Genomic DNA, 21,544 nt, shown 5'->3' on the forward strand with positions numbered 1-21,544 from the left:
TTCACGAAACGAACGATATTCGATTCATGTGACGTCTCGTTTGGGAAATATCAGAACCAATCAGAATGTATCCTTTTCTAGCTTATTTTCTTTTTCTCTTTTCACGCATTTCTATTCTCGACCCGTATGTAGGTCACGATTTTTACTTCCGAATTGACTAAGTGATATAAATTAGGAAGTTAAAGTTGTTAGAGCAGGGGCGCACAATGTATGGGGCCAAAGTTAGGTTCCCCAAACGTAATTTATATCGTTTAACGATCGGATGAAGTACCTGAGCTGAATAAGGCCCACTTTTTAATTTACAACTTAAAAACGCGCTTTACGTCTAGAGTATAAATGCTTAAAATATGTATCATATGATAGAAATAGGTAAAAGGGAATTAGGACCGGCAGTAACTCATTTGTTTAACAAAAACTTGTGATGAAATGATTATAATAAGCCTGCATTTCTATAAAAATTCGCTGCAATGTTTAGTATATATTATTTTATGGTTTATTATAACACGTTATCATATATTATTCAATAAATATAGAAATCTTTCTTGTTGCCGCCAGTAATAATTAACAAACCTAAAGTTTACTCTTTTATCAATCACAATTGGCATTTACTGTAAATTCAAAAAATTATATTTACAATCTTGTTTCAGATCCTTTTTAAGTAATATTAATTCATGAACAAGATTGAAATTATTATTGTAGAAACATTTATAAGTCCATGAATTTTTATCCACAAAATCATGGTTTGAAATGTCTCCTATGTCAAAATCATTCCAATACTCCTCTTCATCTTCAATTTGATAAAAATTAAAATTAAAGGGAGAGTATTAACTCACTACGTTTGTACATATGCAAAATGAGAATACGACTTCAACTATATGAATTCATAAGTATATCACTCAACACTTACATAAATTTATGTCAATATTTTTATAGGTTTTTTAAAAAATGAAAAAAATGAGCTTTATTCATCCCAGGTATCTTTAATGAAGAACTAAATCTTCGCCATTTACATTTTTCATGTCTAAATAGCTATACATTCGTATATTCCTCTATTACGTGTAAAATTGTATTACATTACCACGTAATTCATAAAAATAACAAAAGATCAATAATATATAAGACAAAAGATATTTCACGATGTGGGTTCCTTACGTAGACGTCCCACTGATAGAACTTGAAACGTAGAACCCCCTACGTTAGAACAAAACTGTTTTTACTAATGTGTAATTATCGACGCGTGTCAGGCGACGAATTTGTTAGATCGTAAAAGTTGTAGTCTATAATGTTACAGAGTATCTCTTAGTCGCGTTGAACAAAGTATCCAATTTCATTGAATCAACATATGTAAGGATCAACATAAACGTTACCAATCTTAATATTCGTTACGAAACCTTTTTTAATATAAAATATATATTATATACACATTAACTTTTGATGTGATGAATTGTTTATATACTGCCAATTTTTATAGGATATAAGCGAGTCTCGATTTCCGATGGTTGAATGCACGCAAAGAAGAAATCGCATGGTAATTTTACAAATTCGCTGATGAGAATTGAACATTTTCGTGTTTTGTCGGAACACATTTGTAAACGATTTAAGGACATTTTTTTGTAAACTAGTCGTTTTCAATCATTAAATCGAGATTGTTAACGAATTTACACGACAAATAGTTTACTTCGGACAGTAAACAAATTTAGTAAAGATCGTGAGATTTGTCACTTATGTCACCATATCGTAATATTTCGTTACATAAGACTCAGAAGATGTACACATTATTTACAATAATTTTCAAGCATTGTATCAATTTGATTGTTTAGTAATATTTTTATATAATAGCAGCTTATCTCTACTGCCGTTATAAAATATATAATGTTATGATTATTAATAAATTTTATAAAAGCAAAAAATATTAAAACAAATGATTTAGGAGCTTTCCATTTTTTTGTATGTATAAACTCATGTTATTTAATGGGATGTATAAAGAATTAAAGGAAAACAAAAGGGTAAATTTAAAAATTATGCATTTTTATGAATTTATTACTGTCAAAATTAATAAAAACATTACCACCAGCAATGCTGGTAGTAATAAATTCACAAGTTTGACACTATTAATAATAATTACTTTTACGTTTCCCTATATCATGATATACTTTGTACGGTACATTTTGCTCGCTCAATATATTATTATATACAAAAACGTATATACTTTCCACATTATTAAATTTGTTATTAAAATTTAATATAGATAATTTATATATCTACTTCATTCATAAATTATCGTTTATATTGAAGATTATAATTTTCAGAATAATTTTTCAGACTTAATCGTGTCTGCGAGATAGCTGCACAAAGAATTAAATGTGCCTCACATTGGTTTTGTATGGTATTTAAAATTTTTTTAAATTTTATATCCAGATTATGTTTTGAAAAAGATTTGTAGCGAGTTTTCCTAGCTAGATCAAAATCCGAGCTTGGCGATATTTGCACAATCATGTTGCGTTTATAGTGATAATATCTTAATCACGAAATATCCGAAATTGTAATGGATGTTTTCTCGAGGAACCTGCGGTAGGTAATTACGTTAATCACGTAACAGCTTTGTCGTCAATCGATTCTTAGAAATCGCATAACTCCGTTGCCTTGTAAATATACCTAAGCAAGGTTCCCTTATTGCAACATGTTGAGCATTTTGTAAAGTTTTATAAATAGTTCTACGTAGTTAAACAGCTGGACCAATAAAGTATATATCCAATTGTACGTCATTTTTATATATATATTCTTGTCATCCTTTTCAGTCATAATATCTGATTGTCTCATCCAAGTCCATAATTATCACAGATCAGATGTAGTGATCATTAACAATTAAAACGCAGCTTTTTTTACATATACGTAATTATAATACTTTTTACATTATGTAATAATAATATTTAACTTCTAATGTAGTGTCTACGGTATTAGTGATATATTTTAAACATTATTTTTGACACTGAGCTCATCTTTATGTACGCTTCTTCATATTAAATCATATATTTAATGCAATTTACAATTACTAAAGATATTTTTGTTCGTTACACGAATAAAAGTTATCGCAATATGAATAAACATAAAAAATACACGGTGTAATTTAAATAATTCCATTATTTATTTAAATTATAAGTATATTTGCTCCATCACAAGAATTATGTTATACTATGCGATACTTCACATTATCGCAATAGGGATACTTTCCTTCAAAAACGATACACAATAACATGGTATAATATATAAAGAAAAACTCAGTACGAGTAAAAACGTCTGAGACTATACATAGAGGAATAATACGTGAGATTCTTTAGTAACTAATAATCACCAATTTCTTTATACTACAATACAATATGAATATATTGCCCAGTTCCAGAATTTGCGAATTAATAATTTAAGTGACGATAGAGGCCGAATTTGTTCCATGTTTCTGTTATATCACAACAGGAAATTCGGCTCCAAGTATGGTGCTGATGAATAGAATTCTGCTATGTGTTATTATTCCGTATATGCATTCGTTGTATTTTAGATAAAAAAAAGACAGTACAATGCGAAGGAATATTATCACATCGACTATCTATTCTAAAAAAGAAATCATGGTAACTAAAACTAGCACGGTTTTCACGCTTGACACGTTACAGTTTGCAGGCACGTATTTTCATAGTACCAAATACAACGTGGTGACCAACGAATTTTTCACATAAAAAATTTATAGATGCTCAAAAACGGACATATCTGCGATCTCTGTATCTAATTGCGAGTGGACCCTTGTTTTGGGGTTGTACTTGTTGCTACGTAACAATATTAATCCGACTCGTTAATGTTCTTGCGTAACAATGTAATATCTTAAAATTTGCTCATTATTACGTTTACATTTAAGTACACATTCACAAATGTGGCTCCACGATAAACTTCCGTTCCTTGTTGCCGATTGATAAAATTTACAATAAAGTAACACGCTCGTCTCCCGCAAATTTCTATCACTGCGAGAGAAGCATGTTTCCGGTCGCGAGACCGCGTAAATTTCGCGTAGAATTTTCGCCGCCTTTCACTAATACTATTCTTCTCATTCACATTTATATATATATTGTTGGCATTTTCATAAGTGTAAATAAAAAAATAGCTGAGGTTTTATTCCTTTAGAATAACAAATTAGTATTTTGGAGATTGCACAAAATATTTAACTTAAATTCGCTTAATAATCAGGGCTCATAAGTAGTTTACTAAATTGAGTAATCATTTCTTATGTACACATAATAAATAAAAGATTCGCGTAAATATCGCGAAAATTTTTACAATTATTTTTTAAAAATATTTTCCGATTTATTCATAATAATAAAATATTCTTTTTTCAACTTCCACAATTAACGCAGAAATTTAGAAATGCATGTGCGCGTATGTGTGCGTGCGTACTACACGGGGTCCTTTTCATTTAGTGACACAAATTGACTCCTGTTATTTCTTTTTCATTTAATTTGTGTCGTAATTTGGGCACTGATCATATTCTACACAAAATAATTGTACACGATCAGAATATTCTACACAAATATATTGTACACAAAAAATTGTATGTGGAAAAACTGTGCACAAGAATTATCCTTGAATTAAAAATTGCACACGGATATATTGTGCGTAGAAAAACTGTCCACTACACAATTTTTTGTGTACAATATATTTGTATTAGAATATTCTGATCGTGTACAATTATTTTGTGTAAAATATGATCAGTGCCGTAATTTGTTGGTGATTCAAGTCGGCTTCGATTGACTCTGCTTTCGATAACAGTGGAGCACGACACAAGTCATGTAAATAAAAAGCACCCATAACAGTCTAATGACTGATGATGAAATAATATAATCTGTACATAAAAAATTAGATATGGCAATACAATTGCAATTGTGCTGTAAACAATTGTTTACTCCATTAGTATATAATTAGATACAATTATCATTCAAATAATTGTTTGAAGAGCGTAAAATAAGTTACAATTGGTTGCATTTGAAATAATGTTTGATTACAAGCCCTGATTGCAGATTGACAGTCTCAAATAGAGAAATGAGCTTTGAATTTAATAAGTAAATATAAGTCGCATAAACCTATATTCTATATATTTGAGTATTTTTTAAATATAAATAATAATTGAATACAGGAATTGAAACCGATATTATTCCGCCGAGTTCGGTCGTCACAAACACGCGATATTGATCCCTATGTGTTATTCGCGACAATGTAAATGCAACTCGGTATAAGGTTATCTTCCAAATATTAGGAACTCGGACGATTTCAGGCATTATTGTGAAATACGATAATTTAAAATACTCTAAACTAGTAGATGGTTCGCATACAAGCATACGTTTCCGCCTCGTTGTTTGCTGGCCGTGACTTGGCGCGAGATTGTTCTCTTAATATATCTACAGTACGGGAAATGAATTCAGCGAAATTATACCCGTTTCATTCCTTGTTTAAGTAAAACAATCGCAAGTAATATTTTATTACATGCATATGTGTTTGCCACGACTGTGGGTGTCCCTGAACATGTTGGTCAACGCTCGTAAAAAGGTAGAAGGGATTGAGATGAACATAAAAGTCCAATATTGTTTTGGGTTAGGTCCACTAATAATCGAGGTATTAGCGTATGGGATCTGCAAAAATCTAATCAATTCCTATCGTAATTGTGAACAATAAATTAATGAAAGCTTATCGTACATTCACAATAGATCTTTTCTTCTTTGTTATAGCTCGATCAAGCTCTTCCCTCGGCGCGCTCTCATTCGCATAATTTGAAAAATTAATACCTCGATACTGGTGAACTTAACCAAAGACAATATTGAGCTTTTATGTTCATCTCGATTTCTTCTACCTTTTTACGAGCGTTGACCAACATGTTCAGAGACACCCTATGTATATACATACACACACACACACACACATATGCACGTATATACGTAACGTATAATTATATACGTATCATATATAACATGGCGTTTGTACATTGTGCAAATAATCGAACACTTATGTTGAACTGTTGTACAGAGCATACCGCGATTTAGAATTAAAAAAGACACGCAGAAAGTATATGAAAACACTCGCCATTCGTATCTCTCTTTTTTTTCCGTCCTCGCGTTACGGCGACCAAGTATAACGAAATTGTTCTATTAGACGTTTAATAGGCTTTCACTGCTAGGCCGTGGTTTAGTAACCAGACTATGTAAGGCTCGTATTCCGTTCTCCGTTAGATCCGGAGGCCCGAACAGAAAATCCCGTCGAGCGCTCGGGTTCGACAACAGGTCCCGCATGCTCTCGGTTGTAAGCACCCAAGAGTGTAATGAGGTTTGCGTTAAATTTACTTTCCTAGCCAGTGTCCCGGTAATGTGCACATCGTCGATCCAGAAGTACGGCTCCTTCTGGGCTTCGCGGTATAGTATAAATACACTATCGGGAGAATATAGGATCGCCCATCCGGCACAGTACGCGGGATAAAGTCTACCGGGATACTCCTGAGGAGAGACGCGCCACTTTGAGCGCCAGGATCTTTTCACTGCGGAAGCCGACAGAAGATCACAGAGAATCAGACGTCTTGCACCCCACGGCGAGAGGCCATGCGTTAGAAAGTCCAGCATGGCCGGTAAATGAACAAAAACGTCATCGTCTAATTTAAGAATATATTTGGCACCTGAAACAAGATACGAGAACAACGTGAAAATCAGATATACATAATGTACCTGGATATATATTAATGAAATATTAATGAAAATTGGAAAAGTAAGAGATAAATATCGAATCCTTTTTAAGTATACTATTATACACGAATCAATATTTAATTAACTCGATTATTGCCGTTATAACATTGTTTCGAGATTTCTGATATTGAATGTGAAATACAAAAGAGTGAATTAAATTAAAATGTAAATTAAAAATAATAAAATCAAGTTTCATATTATATATATAATTAGAATATCAAATTCCATTCTCTTCTTACTTGGACAGTAATAAGTAGCCCACTTTAATCCCATAACATGCTTATAGGTCATGTTTCTATAGGCATCAAGAAAATTTCCCTGTATTAAGTCTTGATATTTCTTGTTCTCCTCCTCAAGCTTGGATTGATGTTCCTCCGAGTATCCCACGAGAAACAATAAAGTCACGTCTGGCGCTTGTTGACCCCAGGTCTCCCGCACGACGTGCCTCTTCGGGAAATTCCCTGGCGCTGAGTGAACTAACATTAGCAGCAACGGTTGCGTACGGTTGCAGGGATTATGGTTCATAATGAACCTAAAGTCCGTGATATTGATCAGCGTGGATTTATCATCGGACGGAAGTTCGTTTATCGAATATGGCTGCGTGGAGGGCGTGACATTTCCGGGAAATATAAGGATATATCCTGGCGCGGCCACACCGCCGCTGGAGTAGGGGATCGGCGATCCTGAACCATCGATGTGAATCCAAAACGAGAAGCATCCAGTTAGTGCCAAAACGACCACAAAGATGAGGGTGCATGGCGAAGTACCGGAGGCATGTAGCCGCCGCTTATCCAGCATACTAATAAGCCCCTTTCATCATATACATCGGATTCTGCCTGAAAAATATATAACACCGCTGATTAACGGAGAGAAGTTGTTCTCGTATGTGTAAATTATTGCGATCCGCAATAAACTCGTCACGGATGTCTCGCGCGGACTATATATCAGTTTTATTAAATGCACCGTATCTAAAATCATAAAAGCGTTGTAAATTTTTATTTCATATATACATTTTTACTAAAAATTTTATTAAATTCTTTAAAAGTTAACAAAATTTTAATTATTTATAACGAAGACTATGTAATATAGTCATTGGCACAAAAATAGTTCCCTGAAATAGAGCATACAAAAAATTAAAATTATATGTTAAAAGAACATTATTTGTACTAAAATGTATTTAATTTTCAGCCAGAATTTTCAGTAAGAACCTCCAATTCTTCCGAATATGCCAAAATAACTGCTTCGAAGTTAATATTTATTTTTCTCCAAAATTCATTTTCATTGATTGATATTTTCAATCAGATTTGGGAGATTGAATCCGGAGATTGAGATCCGGAGATTTAAAAGATTTCCGGAGATTGAAAAGGTAAATGACGATGTCATTTTCACGTTTATGAAAATCTTATGAAGAACATATCTCATAGAAAATAAGATGACAAACTGTAATGAATAATAATGGTTGGATATTATATAAATGCATTTCGATGTAACGTACTTTGAAAAATGTCATTTAAAAATATAATTTTAATATACTCGGATACTTTCAGAGAACTGCTGCCGACGTTCTTATACCACTAACTGTACACACACACACACACACACACACACACACACACACACACACACACACACACACACACACACACACACACACACACACACACACACACACACACACACACACACACACACACATTTATATGTTACATTATATATTTATTAATTTTATATATATTTGTAACTTTCTTAATTTCAACTTGTGAAATAATAAAAAAGGAGCGGTTAATTTAGAAATCCTTTTCCAACGCGTGTAAGTACGAGAGAATCTTACGTGTATTAACTTCTTGCGCACGTCCAAGGAGAGAGCAAGGTTTAAAAGTTTCATAAACAATAATAATTCTGCTTGTTCGGAGCTCGTGAGCTCGCAAAGTTAAAAAGTATTAGTGATGCCGTTCACAAGAAGTTTCCCACACAAATCAATGGATACGACGAGGAGTCGCGCACGAGGTATAACACATGAACTAGCTATCGACACTGATAAGCCCTTCTGTTGAAAGCGATACTAGCGTTTGATTCTATGATTCATCCAGAGATCATTTAGATCACTTTCATTATTCGTCAAGTATCATTTTGTCAATACGTGCTACATAGAATAAACTGCTATTATCATATGGAACGACATAACAACGTACACGTTCTGATTCTACATAACTCCACGTTTACACGCTGCTTATACCGTACAGATAACGACATACTTTATGAGGATAATCATATTTTGTTAATATAATTTAAATTTGATTTGATGATAAATAGACAACGATTAATTGAAATACAAAGAATATACAAGAACATTTATTTAGGGGAAAAAGTAAAACAATGAAACACTTTGCTAAATTATTACGAGGAAAACTCAAATATTAACGAAAGCTATAGCATCTGCACATAACGTCTATATGTATATAGAAATGGTTTGATAAGAACGTTGCTTGATGGCGACTACGTAAGCTTTATATTAAAATTATTATATGAAGTACGTATTTGATGGATATACAGTAAAATATCTGTATTTATTTTATGATAAAATAAAAAATTTATTAAAGTTGCCATTTATATATTTCCAAAATTATGACAGAATAATTGAGAGTGAAATCGAATTTCTTAGCAAAATAGATAAAAGTACACCTTTAAACTATGTGGCACGGAGAGCTCGTGTAAGTTAAATTGTTTACAAAATCGAATTAAATTGCAAAACCAATTTACTCCAGAAACCACGGGCGAACTCTTGCAACAATATTCGTATAAATTGCAAAACTCCGCAGAAAAACCGAAAAAAAGTTCTTTTTAACAAGCCAAGTGCAGCACACAACAATGGTGCATTCGCAAACTTACGACAGATCTAATTCCGAGAGCAAACAGGCGACAACTGTTACACAGCTTTTCTGTTAGCTCTTACAATAAATTACCCAGCAAGCAGCACAATACAACTCATAATCCGAAAACGCTTTATAATTAAGGAAGGAGCGACAAACTATCGTGCTGCATTGACATTACTCTATATCCAATTATTCATGCTATTCATTATACTAAAAGTTCGCGTTTGCAACAATGTCATTAAGTCACGTGGAGTGCATTATGCATATCTATTTTGGTATCTCCTCGTTTATCATTTCTTTCATTTCCTGGGTTCTGAAGGGCACTGATCATATTCTACACAAATACATTGTACACAAAAAAATTGTACGTAAACAAACTGTGCACAAGAATTATCCTTGAATTAAAAATTGCATATGGATATATTGTGCGTAGAAAAACTGTCCACTACAATATATCCATGTGCAATTTTTAATTCAAGGATAATTCTTGTGCACAGTTTTTCCACGTACAATTTTTTTGTGTACAATGTATTTGTGTAGAATATTCTGATCGTGTACAATTATTTTGTGTAGAATATGATCAGTGCCCTTCAGAACCCAGGAAATGAAAGAAATGGTAAACGAGGAGATACCAAAATAGATATGCATAATGCACTCCACGTGACTTAATGACATTGTTGCAAACGCGAACTTTTAGTGTAATGAATAGCATGAATAATTGGATATGGAGTAATGTCAAGATAATTCTTGTGCACAGTTTTTCCACGTACAATTTTTTTGTGTACAATGTATTTGTGTAGAATATTCTGATCGTGTACAATTATTTTTGTGTAGAATATGACCAGTGTCTTCTGAAATATTTGGTTCTAAAGACGGACACTATAGTTTTTCACCTCTTCCCGAGCCAAGTTGAACCTATTTATAGAAACATATCTAAATGAAAGGTGGCTTTATACTTATACTATGAGTTTTGTTTTTTTTTTCTTTTTTAATAATAGCTGTGATGACAAACATGCAGCACGAGTTGTGACGAGGCGTGACGTGCTCCTTACAGTAACTATAATTTTTCGAGGCAACTTGTGCGCTATATATTTTACAGTACGTACGTCAAGGACGCAAGAAGTTCACGAACGAATAGCGACGGTCGATTAGCACGTAATGAATTCATTATTTCGCAACGTTGTAAGTAAGAAGACAGGTGTCTATTAGATATTATGCGGCGATGTCATTAAGACTAAAAAGCCGCTCGATCGATTTGTTAGTTAATCAAGGTCGCTCTGAATTCGTCGGCGTGCTGAGCCGGGACCCCGATAAGCATCATTTGCAGATGAACTTTTCAATTTCTAACGGGGCGAAAAACAAGACTCTAGACCATCTTGCGTCTACATGTGCGCGCCTGTATACGTGCATACTGTAGATTCTACGTCCCTTACGTAGATCTAGTTCTCCTATATTGGAGGAGAATTAACCCCCAGCCAATAGACCGAAAACACTTTAAAAGTATCTATTTCTAACTTTCTTCGTTTACTCACGTGTGTGAGACAGAGACTGAAATCGAATATCAAGAACAGCACGTAGAATGCACGAAGAGAGTACCGGCTGGATAATATCGATCGATATATCGTCCGCTGCGTCGTTGCGCTTCCTAAGCAGATCTCCTCGACGATCTGCACAAATGGATATATGTATATTAAGAAATTGGCGGGGGAATCCCGTGTTTAATCCTCGTACGGCCCGTATCGCTGCAATGCAGGATGCGCAATGTGTAATATCAATGATATTTTAAGCATCCCGCATCTTGGAAAACACGGTTTCCCTTTGTTCTTATAATTGTAATTTTCTTGTTACTCACTGGATAAATCACTGATTAATCTTTAAATATACAAGAGATAAAAATTTGTGCCGCTTCCTGCATGTGCAACTAAACAAACATGACAAATTTCGCGATAAATATCTCGTTTTTCCATTCATTATTTATTTGAGATTCACTTCAGACTGTCTGGAAATTGATGCAATGTAGGATAACAAAAAGATAAGATAATCACCGACGATGGTGTGAATTTATCTTATCATTCGATACCTGGTCCATTTAATTCTAATCTGACTTTATTTTATTTGATGCATATGACAGCATTTCCGAATCGTTCGAGTGTGGGCTTATAGAAATGTTGCAATTCAAGCTAATTGCGGTTTCAGTAACGTAGTCACTGTGGCCTCAGAATGACTTCGTTCTACCTCTCTTGACCTCATTTACAAATATCAGCGAGCGATTAGACGACTTCCAGTCCAGGCGATTAGGTCAGAAGTACCGACGCGGCTTGCATACGCGGTCAGTTCATGCTCTAATATTCGTAGAGCGAAATGGTAATTCTCTACTTTCGCGTTCGCGCAACCCGATCGTTCCGGCTGGCGAGGAACGATTGGAAAAATATGCGAGTGTAATTCCGTTATCGTTGCGTTATAACTACGCGTCCGTATCGTAATTAGACCCCGGATTGGTTTTCGTGGGCGTGAAGCTTAATCAGAAAATGATTGAACGTATTATGGCCCGATTCAAGACGGATTTTACGGTAAGACAACGTCGCAAGAGTTAAATGGAATACTGTGTACACAAAAGGGCTGATTGTCCTGATCCCCGAATCATTGGTTCCGAGAGCCAGTTATCGATTCCGCAACTTCATCATGCTCCAACACATATTAGGTCAACGCATTAACACATAAAACTCGAATCGTATTTCTGGTATTTTGTATATGTAAGTTTGGCATAAAACAGTTTGCAATGTAAGCGCGAGTTTTTGAGGAAATTATTTCGTAAAGATAAAAAAAGCTTCCCTCCGAGGCTGCCGTCAATTTTATAAACAATATTGGCTTATAAGTCTCCTCTACAAAATCACATCATTTAACGTCCTAAAATTGCATATTTATTCCAAAACTTTAATATGTTAATAACTATAATATAAATATAATTAAATAATATATTAAATATTTCTTATATTAATAATACATATAAATAACATATTAAATATTTTTTACACGAAAAAAGGAATATCCTTGTTTTAAGAATATTTTTATTTTTGAAATATTAAGTACTGAAATAGAATTACATAGCGTGATTACATAATTAGTCGGACATAAATTGTTCACATGGAAGAATTTTCAAGAAATTTCTATTTTTGAAATGCTAATATTATTTTTGCTCATATATATAAAACGATCTAGCTCAGTTATAATACATATGATATAATTTAAGCATGTATAATTTAATCTTTTTTAAAGAATTTGATGATTTTAAATTTCAAGAAAATACTATATTTTTATTTCAATGTTATAACAGTTATTTCGATAATGCAATATGTAATTGTTTTGATAATAATAAGGTTAAATTAATATTATTTTCTATTCGATACGTTTTACCTCTTAATTTATGAGAATATATTTTTCTTAATAAAACTATACTTCTTAATGAAAATTCTTCATGCAAGCAAGTTATGTATAATCTCATTTCAGTACTTGACATTTCAACAATATATTCTCAAAACAAAAAAATTCTTTTTTCAGTGTATTAACGTTATTTTATTTTCGATTATACTACGTAAAATAATTAACAATACATTTTTATCGCTTTTTCATAAATAATAATAAAAGAAAAATTAACAGCACAAAAGAGAGAGGTGGAGATGAGTGAGGGAAAATTAATCCTTAGATCTTAAACGAGAAAATAAAAAATAAAAATTACAAAATGATAAAATTACAAAACTGTAAAATTAGGATGTTGGGACTCCAATTTACGAGGTAACTCTGACAAACTATCTAACAAACTTGTAGGAGAAAAGATCCTTTTCTCTTTTATTTTATTATATATTCTGCACATATCTATTTATAAAATCTATTTATAAAATTTATAAAATTTATCTTTATTTCTCTTGTGTCCTTGCATTATGTAAAATACCCACGAAAGATGGAGGCAGAGAGCACGAAGAAGCATTCGTATGCGTAAATCGTGCATAAAGATGGAGAATGTGTAATCATTTGTGGCACACCCTTTAACGCGCCCTTAGCTTGCCGACCCTCAGAAGCATGATGGATCAGTCGAGAAAAATTGTGCTGTGTTGATCCACGCATGCGCGAGAAAAAAAATTGTACACCACCGACAACAACGACGGCAACGACGACAACGACGACGAGCCATACTCAAACGTCTGAAACTGGGTGATGACGCACACCCTTCATCTCTTAGGTCCAACACTCGTCCAACACTCGTCGCCAAACAACCTGGCACCAGAACGGCGCCTGTCAGAAACGGCTTAAAAAGAAAGAGAGCATCCGAATGCCTCTTTGGCTGATATTCATATAGTTCATTTTCTTATTTCAACACCATCTTAAGCGTCTTAAGATGATACTATCATTTTGACTGATTTATAGATTATATACTTAAGTATGTAATTATTAAGATGATTAAATGTAAGAACCAACACGGGCATATCAATCTTTTTCGAGGATTTTGATTTACTCCGTTATCAGTAAAGAGCGATTTTTTACGTTAATAAATTTTTTGAATATTTTTTAGCTTTGAATGTTCCTTGTTCTTGATTTTAAATAGAAAAAGTTCAATTAATTTTTTTAATCATCGCTTTTATTTTTTAAATTATTTTCTTAGGAAAAAACATTTTTTGAGGCAAGAAAAAACAAAAAAGATTTCTTATATGAAAAACATTGCTGAATATTATTAAAAATGTGATATTAAATTTAAATAAAAAGGAACTGCAGAATAATTAAAGTGAGAGGAAGCATTCAAAGAATAATGTGAAACAATTGTGTGCGTGAAAAGTGGTCAAAATTTGCCTCTAAGGGAAATTAATGAAATCGATCTATTTTTATATTTTTGAGCGTGCTAAACTCAAATAAGATGCTTAAATTCGAAGTGCTTAAAATCCGAAAAACTTTATAAAATTTTTTAATACTGTAATTTTTTTAACGAGAAAATCTCGTTTTAAAATAATTATTTTCTAATAAACAAATTTTAAACAAAAATATAATTATAAAAAAATGATTTCTGTTAATAATTTTAAATTTAATAGCTGATTCTTGATCACCTGTCATATCTAACCTCGCGATTTTTGTAAACTGAAAATCTGCTGCTTTTGCTGTTGCATGATTATAAGAAATTTAAAAATTACTTTCTTTGCCATGAAAATATTCAGAGTTACATCACGAATGAATAATGGTATTGACAAAAATGCGTGTGTGTTATGTGAAAGATAACGAAAAAATGCTCGCACATTTGTTTCTGTTGTTACCATCAGTATCAGCTTTCAAAGTTATATCACATGAAAGTTGCTGAACCGAGATTTGTATCTTTTCTGTTCTGTAATGTCTAATCCTTAGGTCATGCGTTAATACGTCCTGTCAAATGCTGAATGTATAGAAGGCGTCAATAATGCCTTCCTACACGAAATAAACCGCATTCGGGGTCAGTAACAACTAGACGCATCTCATTTAGCTATTCGTGCATCATGACTGTTAGTCTAAAAAGATATTATTTTCAAATGGTGTGCACGCACATTCTCAACATTAATCAGACCAAAACAAACTACAGCACAACAAGATAACTATATTATTGAATTAGTTGAAAATTCTTTCAATGCTGCTACAACAGTTTTACGCAATAATAATTTTCCATTTTCAAAAAACACGGTGAGACAAAAACTGTTGCAGTAGCATTTAAAGGATTTCGTCAACTGATTCAACAATATTTTTCTTTTGTTCTGCAGTTCTGCTTAATCTTGCATTGATCTGTATATTATAAGTTATGATCATCATGGGTTTAAATTAAATTAAAAAAAAAAATGGTCACGTAAATATCATCACACGCAATGTAATATACGGAACAGAACAGTAGAAAAATAATCTTTTTAATCCGTCATTTCAGTATGATTATTATTATTTCATACTAAATAAAAATTTTATAGAAAATAAGTTAATATAGAAATATATGAACATTTTATGTATAATTATATATATTTATATATATTTTGTATAAAAAAATTTTCATTGAGTCTCTATAATTTGTCTCTATTATTTTAATCTACTTATTTTTTAACAATATATACTGCTTAGATTATATATACTATATTAGTTAATATACTATAAATTATTTATCTTGTAATTGCATGATGCAATTAATTTTGCAAAGTGCATTTAAAGCTGTTGAGAATGTGCGTGCACATCATTTGGAAATAATATCTTTTTAGACTAACAGTCATGATGCACGAATAGCTAGATGAGATGCGCCTAGTTGTTACTGACCCCGAATGCGGCTTATTTCGTGTAGGAAGGCATTATTGACGCCTTCACTTTTTTGGATTTATCTCTTCCCATTTATTCATTGAAAATCAGTCATATGCAAAACGTATATTGCCAATAGATGTAATATAATAATTCGTTAATAATAAATAATGAATAATTAGTCATCTAGTGCAATGATTTTTTTATTTTCAATTTTTGATCTTTCGTATGTTGATATATCATGTTTATAAATTTTCTTCTCCATGTGATTATAAATCGGATTGATTTGTAATATACTGCGAATGTAATTGTATGACGAGAGACGTTGTGTGATAACTTTGTGTACTGATCGTTCTTCTATTGTTGTAAGAATTGGCAATGGACAAAAAATGAAATGACGAGTAAGGCATACTGAAATAGCTGTGTTATGATCTCAGTCAGTAGCAGTATTAGTTTGTCAGTTAAACACAGTTCTTTTTAATAATTATACAGTTTCGTTGCAATTATTCTTAATTAGAGCAATTACCATAACATAAAACTGTGCCACTTTTTTGCGCGTATTTTTGAAACTGTGCTTATTACATACGTTTTTTAACAATTTTAAACTTTGTATTCGAATTTAGGCCTAAAAAGTAAAGATAGATTTTTCTAAGGAGACAAAGAAAGTGTTTTTACAATTAAAAATAAAAAAATATTAATGAAAAATTTCGAGAAAAGGAGATTTGAATCTCTCTTCTTCAAAATCTCCTATAGATACGTTCATAAGAACAGATTGTGAAATATCGATTTTATTTTTGTTCTTCATGAAAATAATTTTTATTGCCCCACGATACAGAAACATATTTTTTTCTTCGTGAAAATAATTTCCAACTGTCTCTCGATATAGAAACATGATCGGAGATATATATATATATTATACAGAAAACATTCTTATTTTTTTCTTATTTTATAAACAATTATACTTTTTAAATTCTAAATCCAATTACAAATTCATGTAATTTTTTTTTAATATATAAAAAAAGTAAAAGATATGTGAACGGATGACAGTTTAGGATAATGTTATGTCGTCTTTAATACAAGAAAATAAATTTGTTCCAACATTACAAACTAATAACTTCTAAAGTATCTCTAAAGAACTAATGTTATGTATTTCCTTGCGGTTAGAAGTCCGAACGTTAAATCTTAGTTTTAGTTTCTATGTTTCTATGTAAATACGTCCTTGGCCGTGCCATAAATAAAGAAGGACTCGACGAAACATACGACATACGAGAATGAGACATATGAACTTAAGACAAAACATTTCATAAAATCTGTAATTTAAAATGATTGTGAAAAATAAAGACCTCAAAACGGTTTTAGTAACATCTTCATTCTTATACAATATTTTATTTGCCGCAAAACAATAAATCATCGTCAGCGTGTAACAAGTTATCGTCCTTAAATTTAATTAATATTGGATAATCGTTGTTAATCGTTTGGATTCCACCCACTGTTTAAAGAAATAATAGATATCAATTAGGCATTTATTATTCACAGGATTCCCTGCACCTATATCATTTATCTTTCGGTCGATCCTCTCTTGAATCCGCGAGTACGATATATTCATATCTTGTTTCGTACAAAAGGGCTTTTAGTATTACAACGAGGTGTGGTAGCATTGGTCCCTTCAAAGGGCGACCGCCTGTGAGCGTGCCGGAAAATCGAACTGGAATTTTCGCGACAACTCCTGAAAAATTGAATTTTTGAGCGGAAAGTTTGGAACAAAAATTCCTCGACAGTGCCCATGATTTATTCATAACCAAAGTTCTAATGCCGCGCATAAACTCGCACGCGCGAAACGCATTCTCCATCTGATATACACGAAAGAAGAAATTGAATACACGTGTCGACTTCCTTGAACGGGAACACTCCGCGAATATCGAAACAGAATAACGAATTAACTCTTTCTTTTCCATTATAATTTAATTTTATTTTTTTCATATCGTGAAAACATCTTTAAACTATTCTTTTTTAACCTAGAAATCTCTATATTGTACACATTATCAGCTTATTATTTGTTCAACACGTCCCGAGAGAAAAAATTTTATCGTCACACGATTGCTGAGGAAAAAACCGTTATCAAATGTAGTAGTTTCTGTCGAGAAATTATGAAATATCATTCGTGAAACGGTATTTTAAATACAATATCACTTGAAATTATCAATGACGTAAGGATATACCGAGTACTTGCATAGGAAATAACAATTAAATAGATATACATGCAAATAATGGAATAATTAATATATATATTATTTTCAAACATCATTAATATAATAATAAATATATTAATATTAATAAAACTATATAATTATTTATCATACATAATTATATAATTTATAATAATATTAATACAACAATAAATATAATTCTAACATTTTACTTTATGTCATCATTTGTATACCTAATATTTATTTGGTACAAATTTTATACAAATTGTAAGACAGTTTCCCAGTGAAAGAATCCAGACGAAATTTTGTCAAAGTGCCTGAGGCATCTTGAAAGACACTACACTCTCTGTACATATAAAATAAACTTTCCGTGTGTTTGTTATAACATCAGGAGCAAAAAGGGCAAGCACGGGTGCCGTAACCAGATAAGCGTGCATCCAGCGTATACGCGCTCGACTCTTGACCAAACAACCGCTGCGTATGTGAAATTATTGATTTTCGAGTATCATCCTAAATAATTGTTTTCTTTCGCAACAGTACTCGTGCAATTTATTACGCAAAGTAGCGCGTCGTCGTCGTCGTCGACGTGTCGCACAACAAACCAGGACTCGTATCAGCTACCCGCTGATATGTGGAAAAACACACCGTGTATTTTTTTTTTTCATCGGACACAAAGCCTTGCGTTATCCGTTTGTTTAGCGTGTTATTTAGCACCGAACACATATAGGCGGCCGGCTCCTAATTATTTCACTCATTCGGAACGGTAACTCGCCCGCAGATATACGCCGTATAACGGCGGAAACTTTTGGAAACTTTTGCTCGAGGAAAAATACGCGCTCCAAAACCAATGTGAGAATATTTCGCGCGCGATTAGACTCGGGTTAAGGAACCCTTGAGCATATGGAGCGATTAATTCGACCGGCGATGAAAAATGAATGATTCGAGCGGAATTTTTGACCGCGTAATTTCGCCGCCTTTAATTAAATCTTTCCATTCGTGACTGGCGATGAGTAGTTAATCGGAGCTTGACGGAAATTCCTTCACAGAGCGTACGATTGTTTCCCCGTGAACATGAATTAGTGTAAGTTAACTTTTTCCAGGTCACATTTTCCGTACGGGGCTTGGTAGTCGTACCGGCCGGAATTAATTTTGGGTAGCGCGCGGTCGGTCAATTATTGCTTTAAAAAACCGTACAAATTTTATTCAAGCGAATTTATTTGGGTACATATTATTTACTATATAGATAATGGATATTTCACGTAGATTTACTTATAGTAAACAAAACAACGGTAAAACCGTCTCGCCAGAAATATTTCGTTCGACCGGAAAAAGAGTTGATAATAAATATAGATAATCATCTTATTTTGTTCGTGTGTTGGCCTAATTGTTTTCTGTGTTGCTTCGCACAATATCAGCTATTGGAATTTTAATTATTGATAACGAGTATTGATAATCCCTCCTACATTTTTTTGGAAGAAGCGCAAAACGAAAGTCTCAGCGGCAATCGAGAGAAAAGTGTAGCTCGGCCGAAAGCCGAAAAGTATCACCGGATACCCTCGAAACGGACAGCCATATGGCTTTTGTTCGCGACGATCTGCTCTCTTGGTCCCACTTAAAATAGATGCGGCTTTCCGCTTTTTGTTTTACTTTCGACTTGAACAGCTCCACACTCGCGGTTTAAAAGCGGCATTCCGGGAGCGGCATCCCGCAGGTAACGTTCGAACTCGAGAGAGAAAGAGAGAGAGAGAGGATAGAGAGAGGAGGGAGAGGGAATGTCGCTCATCTCTCCATGGAATGAAAATTCCTCCGCGCTCCGAGAAATAAGGGGAGGGGGAGAGGGCAAAAAAAGGGGCAGAGACCGCGTGCGAAACGCCGCGTCGGGAGAAACGCCGGAGAGAGAGAGACACACACACACACACACACACACACACACACATATAGCGGTGTCCTCGACGGCGTTTCCATCCGCGATACCGGCGGAATTCGGCGCGAAAAAAAACGCTGAGGGGTCTGTCGGCACGTCCGTCGGCGACGACCGGGTCGAATGCCCGGCATGGGAAGGGAGAAAAAAAAAAGAAACGTCCTCGTCGAGAACGCGCGGGGCACGAGAGAGAGAGAGAGAGAGGGAGGGCGGAGAAAGGGGGCGAGAGAGAGGGATAAAAAGAAAAAATCAACGAGTACTTACGAGTCGCATGTGGTGAGAAACTCCTGGAGCTCACTAGCACCCGCTGCGACAGCAGGAACCGCGCCACGCACATCCGGAACCCGGTTCAGCCGTAGCCGAAAACACACACGGCGGAACGTCGGCCGACGCGACACGAGCTCGCCGACGGTTTGAGGTTATATACCGGAGAGGGTGTGAGTCGCCGAAGTAGGTGCGAGTGAGAAGGGGGGAAGAGAGGGAGAAAGCAGACGAGAGAGAGTGAGAAAGAAGAGAGAGGGAGAGATAACGCGAGAGTGGGAAGGAGAAAGAAGAGAGAGACAGAGAGAGAGAGAGAGGGGGGAGCGAGTGTTTCTCGAATCACCTGGTCGTAGTATACATCGACGACGTAAAGCATCCGACTTGCCGTTCTCTCTCTCTGTCTCTCTCCCTCCCTCTCTTTCTCGATACAGGTATATGTACGTGCCGATTATACGGGAGGACGACCGACGCAACGTCTCTCACGACCGACCGCATGCTCGATCTGAGGGCTACTCAGTAGTCGGCTTCCTTTTTTTCTTGGCGCACCGCATCTTTCCTCGTCGCAAGGAACGCGCGTTTCCTCCCCCTCACTGGTCGGCCAGGCAGGTACTCGCGCGGAGCGATTAACGCGATCGCGGGGCGGCAGGCGGCAGCATGTATGCGGTAGAAACTTCCTAGGCGCCGGAGCCGCCCGGAGCCGGCGAACGCGCGCGCGGTCGGCCCAGGATCGCGCGAGCGAGGACGACGGAGGATGTAGAGCGAAGGACGCCACCTAAGTCCATTTCCTTTTCTCGTGGAATTTTTTGACGAACTACGCGATTTCTTTTTCTTTTTTTTGTTTTTTTTTTACCATCGACGAGACTCGTGCTCCCTCAGGAGAACCTCGCGGATCAGACTCAATCGAACTTTGGTCGGTGCTTAATTGAACTTTCATCGTAGTCATCTTGCTAAGAATCGCGATTCACGATCGCAGGTGCTTACAGTAATTTAGTATTTCTAACCATGTACAATTCGTCTATGTACATTTTTTTCAAATATTAAACTACAAAAAAATAATTAATATGAGTATAATATTTAATAGTTCTTCTAAGTTTTAATAATTTATATATATATAAAATATTATATATATAAAAATTAATTAGTAATTTATAATTGTATCTTATATTAACAATTTGTAATGTATTTCTTGACAAGTTAATTTCATTAAATTAATCGGAGTTTAAGCCAGTCACT

At 34.2% G+C, this 21,544-nt stretch overlaps 1 protein-coding gene across 3 annotated transcripts; it reads right to left on the reverse strand.

Moving 5' to 3' along the window:
• Positions 1-2,011: 2,011 nt before the first annotated feature.
• Positions 2,012-20,938, reverse strand: LOC105836405 (beta-1,3-galactosyltransferase 5). 3 transcript variants are annotated; one of them, XM_012680410.3, is made up of 4 exons: positions 20,315-20,938; positions 11,170-11,304; positions 7,004-7,600; positions 2,012-6,697 (listed from the first exon to the last, which is right to left on the reverse strand). In XM_012680410.3, the coding sequence occupies exons 3-4, from the start codon at positions 7,560-7,562 to the stop codon at positions 6,180-6,182; spliced, it is 1,077 nt and encodes a 358-aa protein (XP_012535864.1). In that variant the 5' UTR covers positions 7,563-7,600; positions 11,170-11,304; positions 20,315-20,938; the 3' UTR covers positions 2,012-6,179. The 3 variants fall into 3 exon arrangements, with proteins under 3 accessions (XP_012535864.1, XP_012535863.1, XP_012535867.1); XM_012680409.3 differs by lacking the exon at positions 11,170-11,304 and having other exon boundaries at positions 20,315-20,937; XM_012680413.3 differs by lacking the exons at positions 11,170-11,304; positions 20,315-20,938 and adding an exon at positions 8,596-9,659.
• Positions 20,939-21,544: the final 606 nt, after the last annotated feature.

This window comes from Monomorium pharaonis, chromosome 2 (assembly GCF_013373865.1).
Source record: "Monomorium pharaonis isolate MP-MQ-018 chromosome 2, ASM1337386v2, whole genome shotgun sequence".
NCBI lineage: Eukaryota > Metazoa > Arthropoda > Insecta > Hymenoptera > Formicidae > Monomorium > Monomorium pharaonis.

Coding starts and splice junctions, on each gene's coding strand:
- LOC105836405 (XM_012680410.3), bottom strand. CDS start 7,562: ATGCTGGATAAGCGGCGGCTACATGCCTCCGGTACTTCGCCATGCACC. Junction 6,698..7,003: donor GGCTACTTATTACTGTCCAA/GTAAGAAGAGAA, acceptor ATCTTGTTTCAG/GTGCCAAATATATTCTTAAA.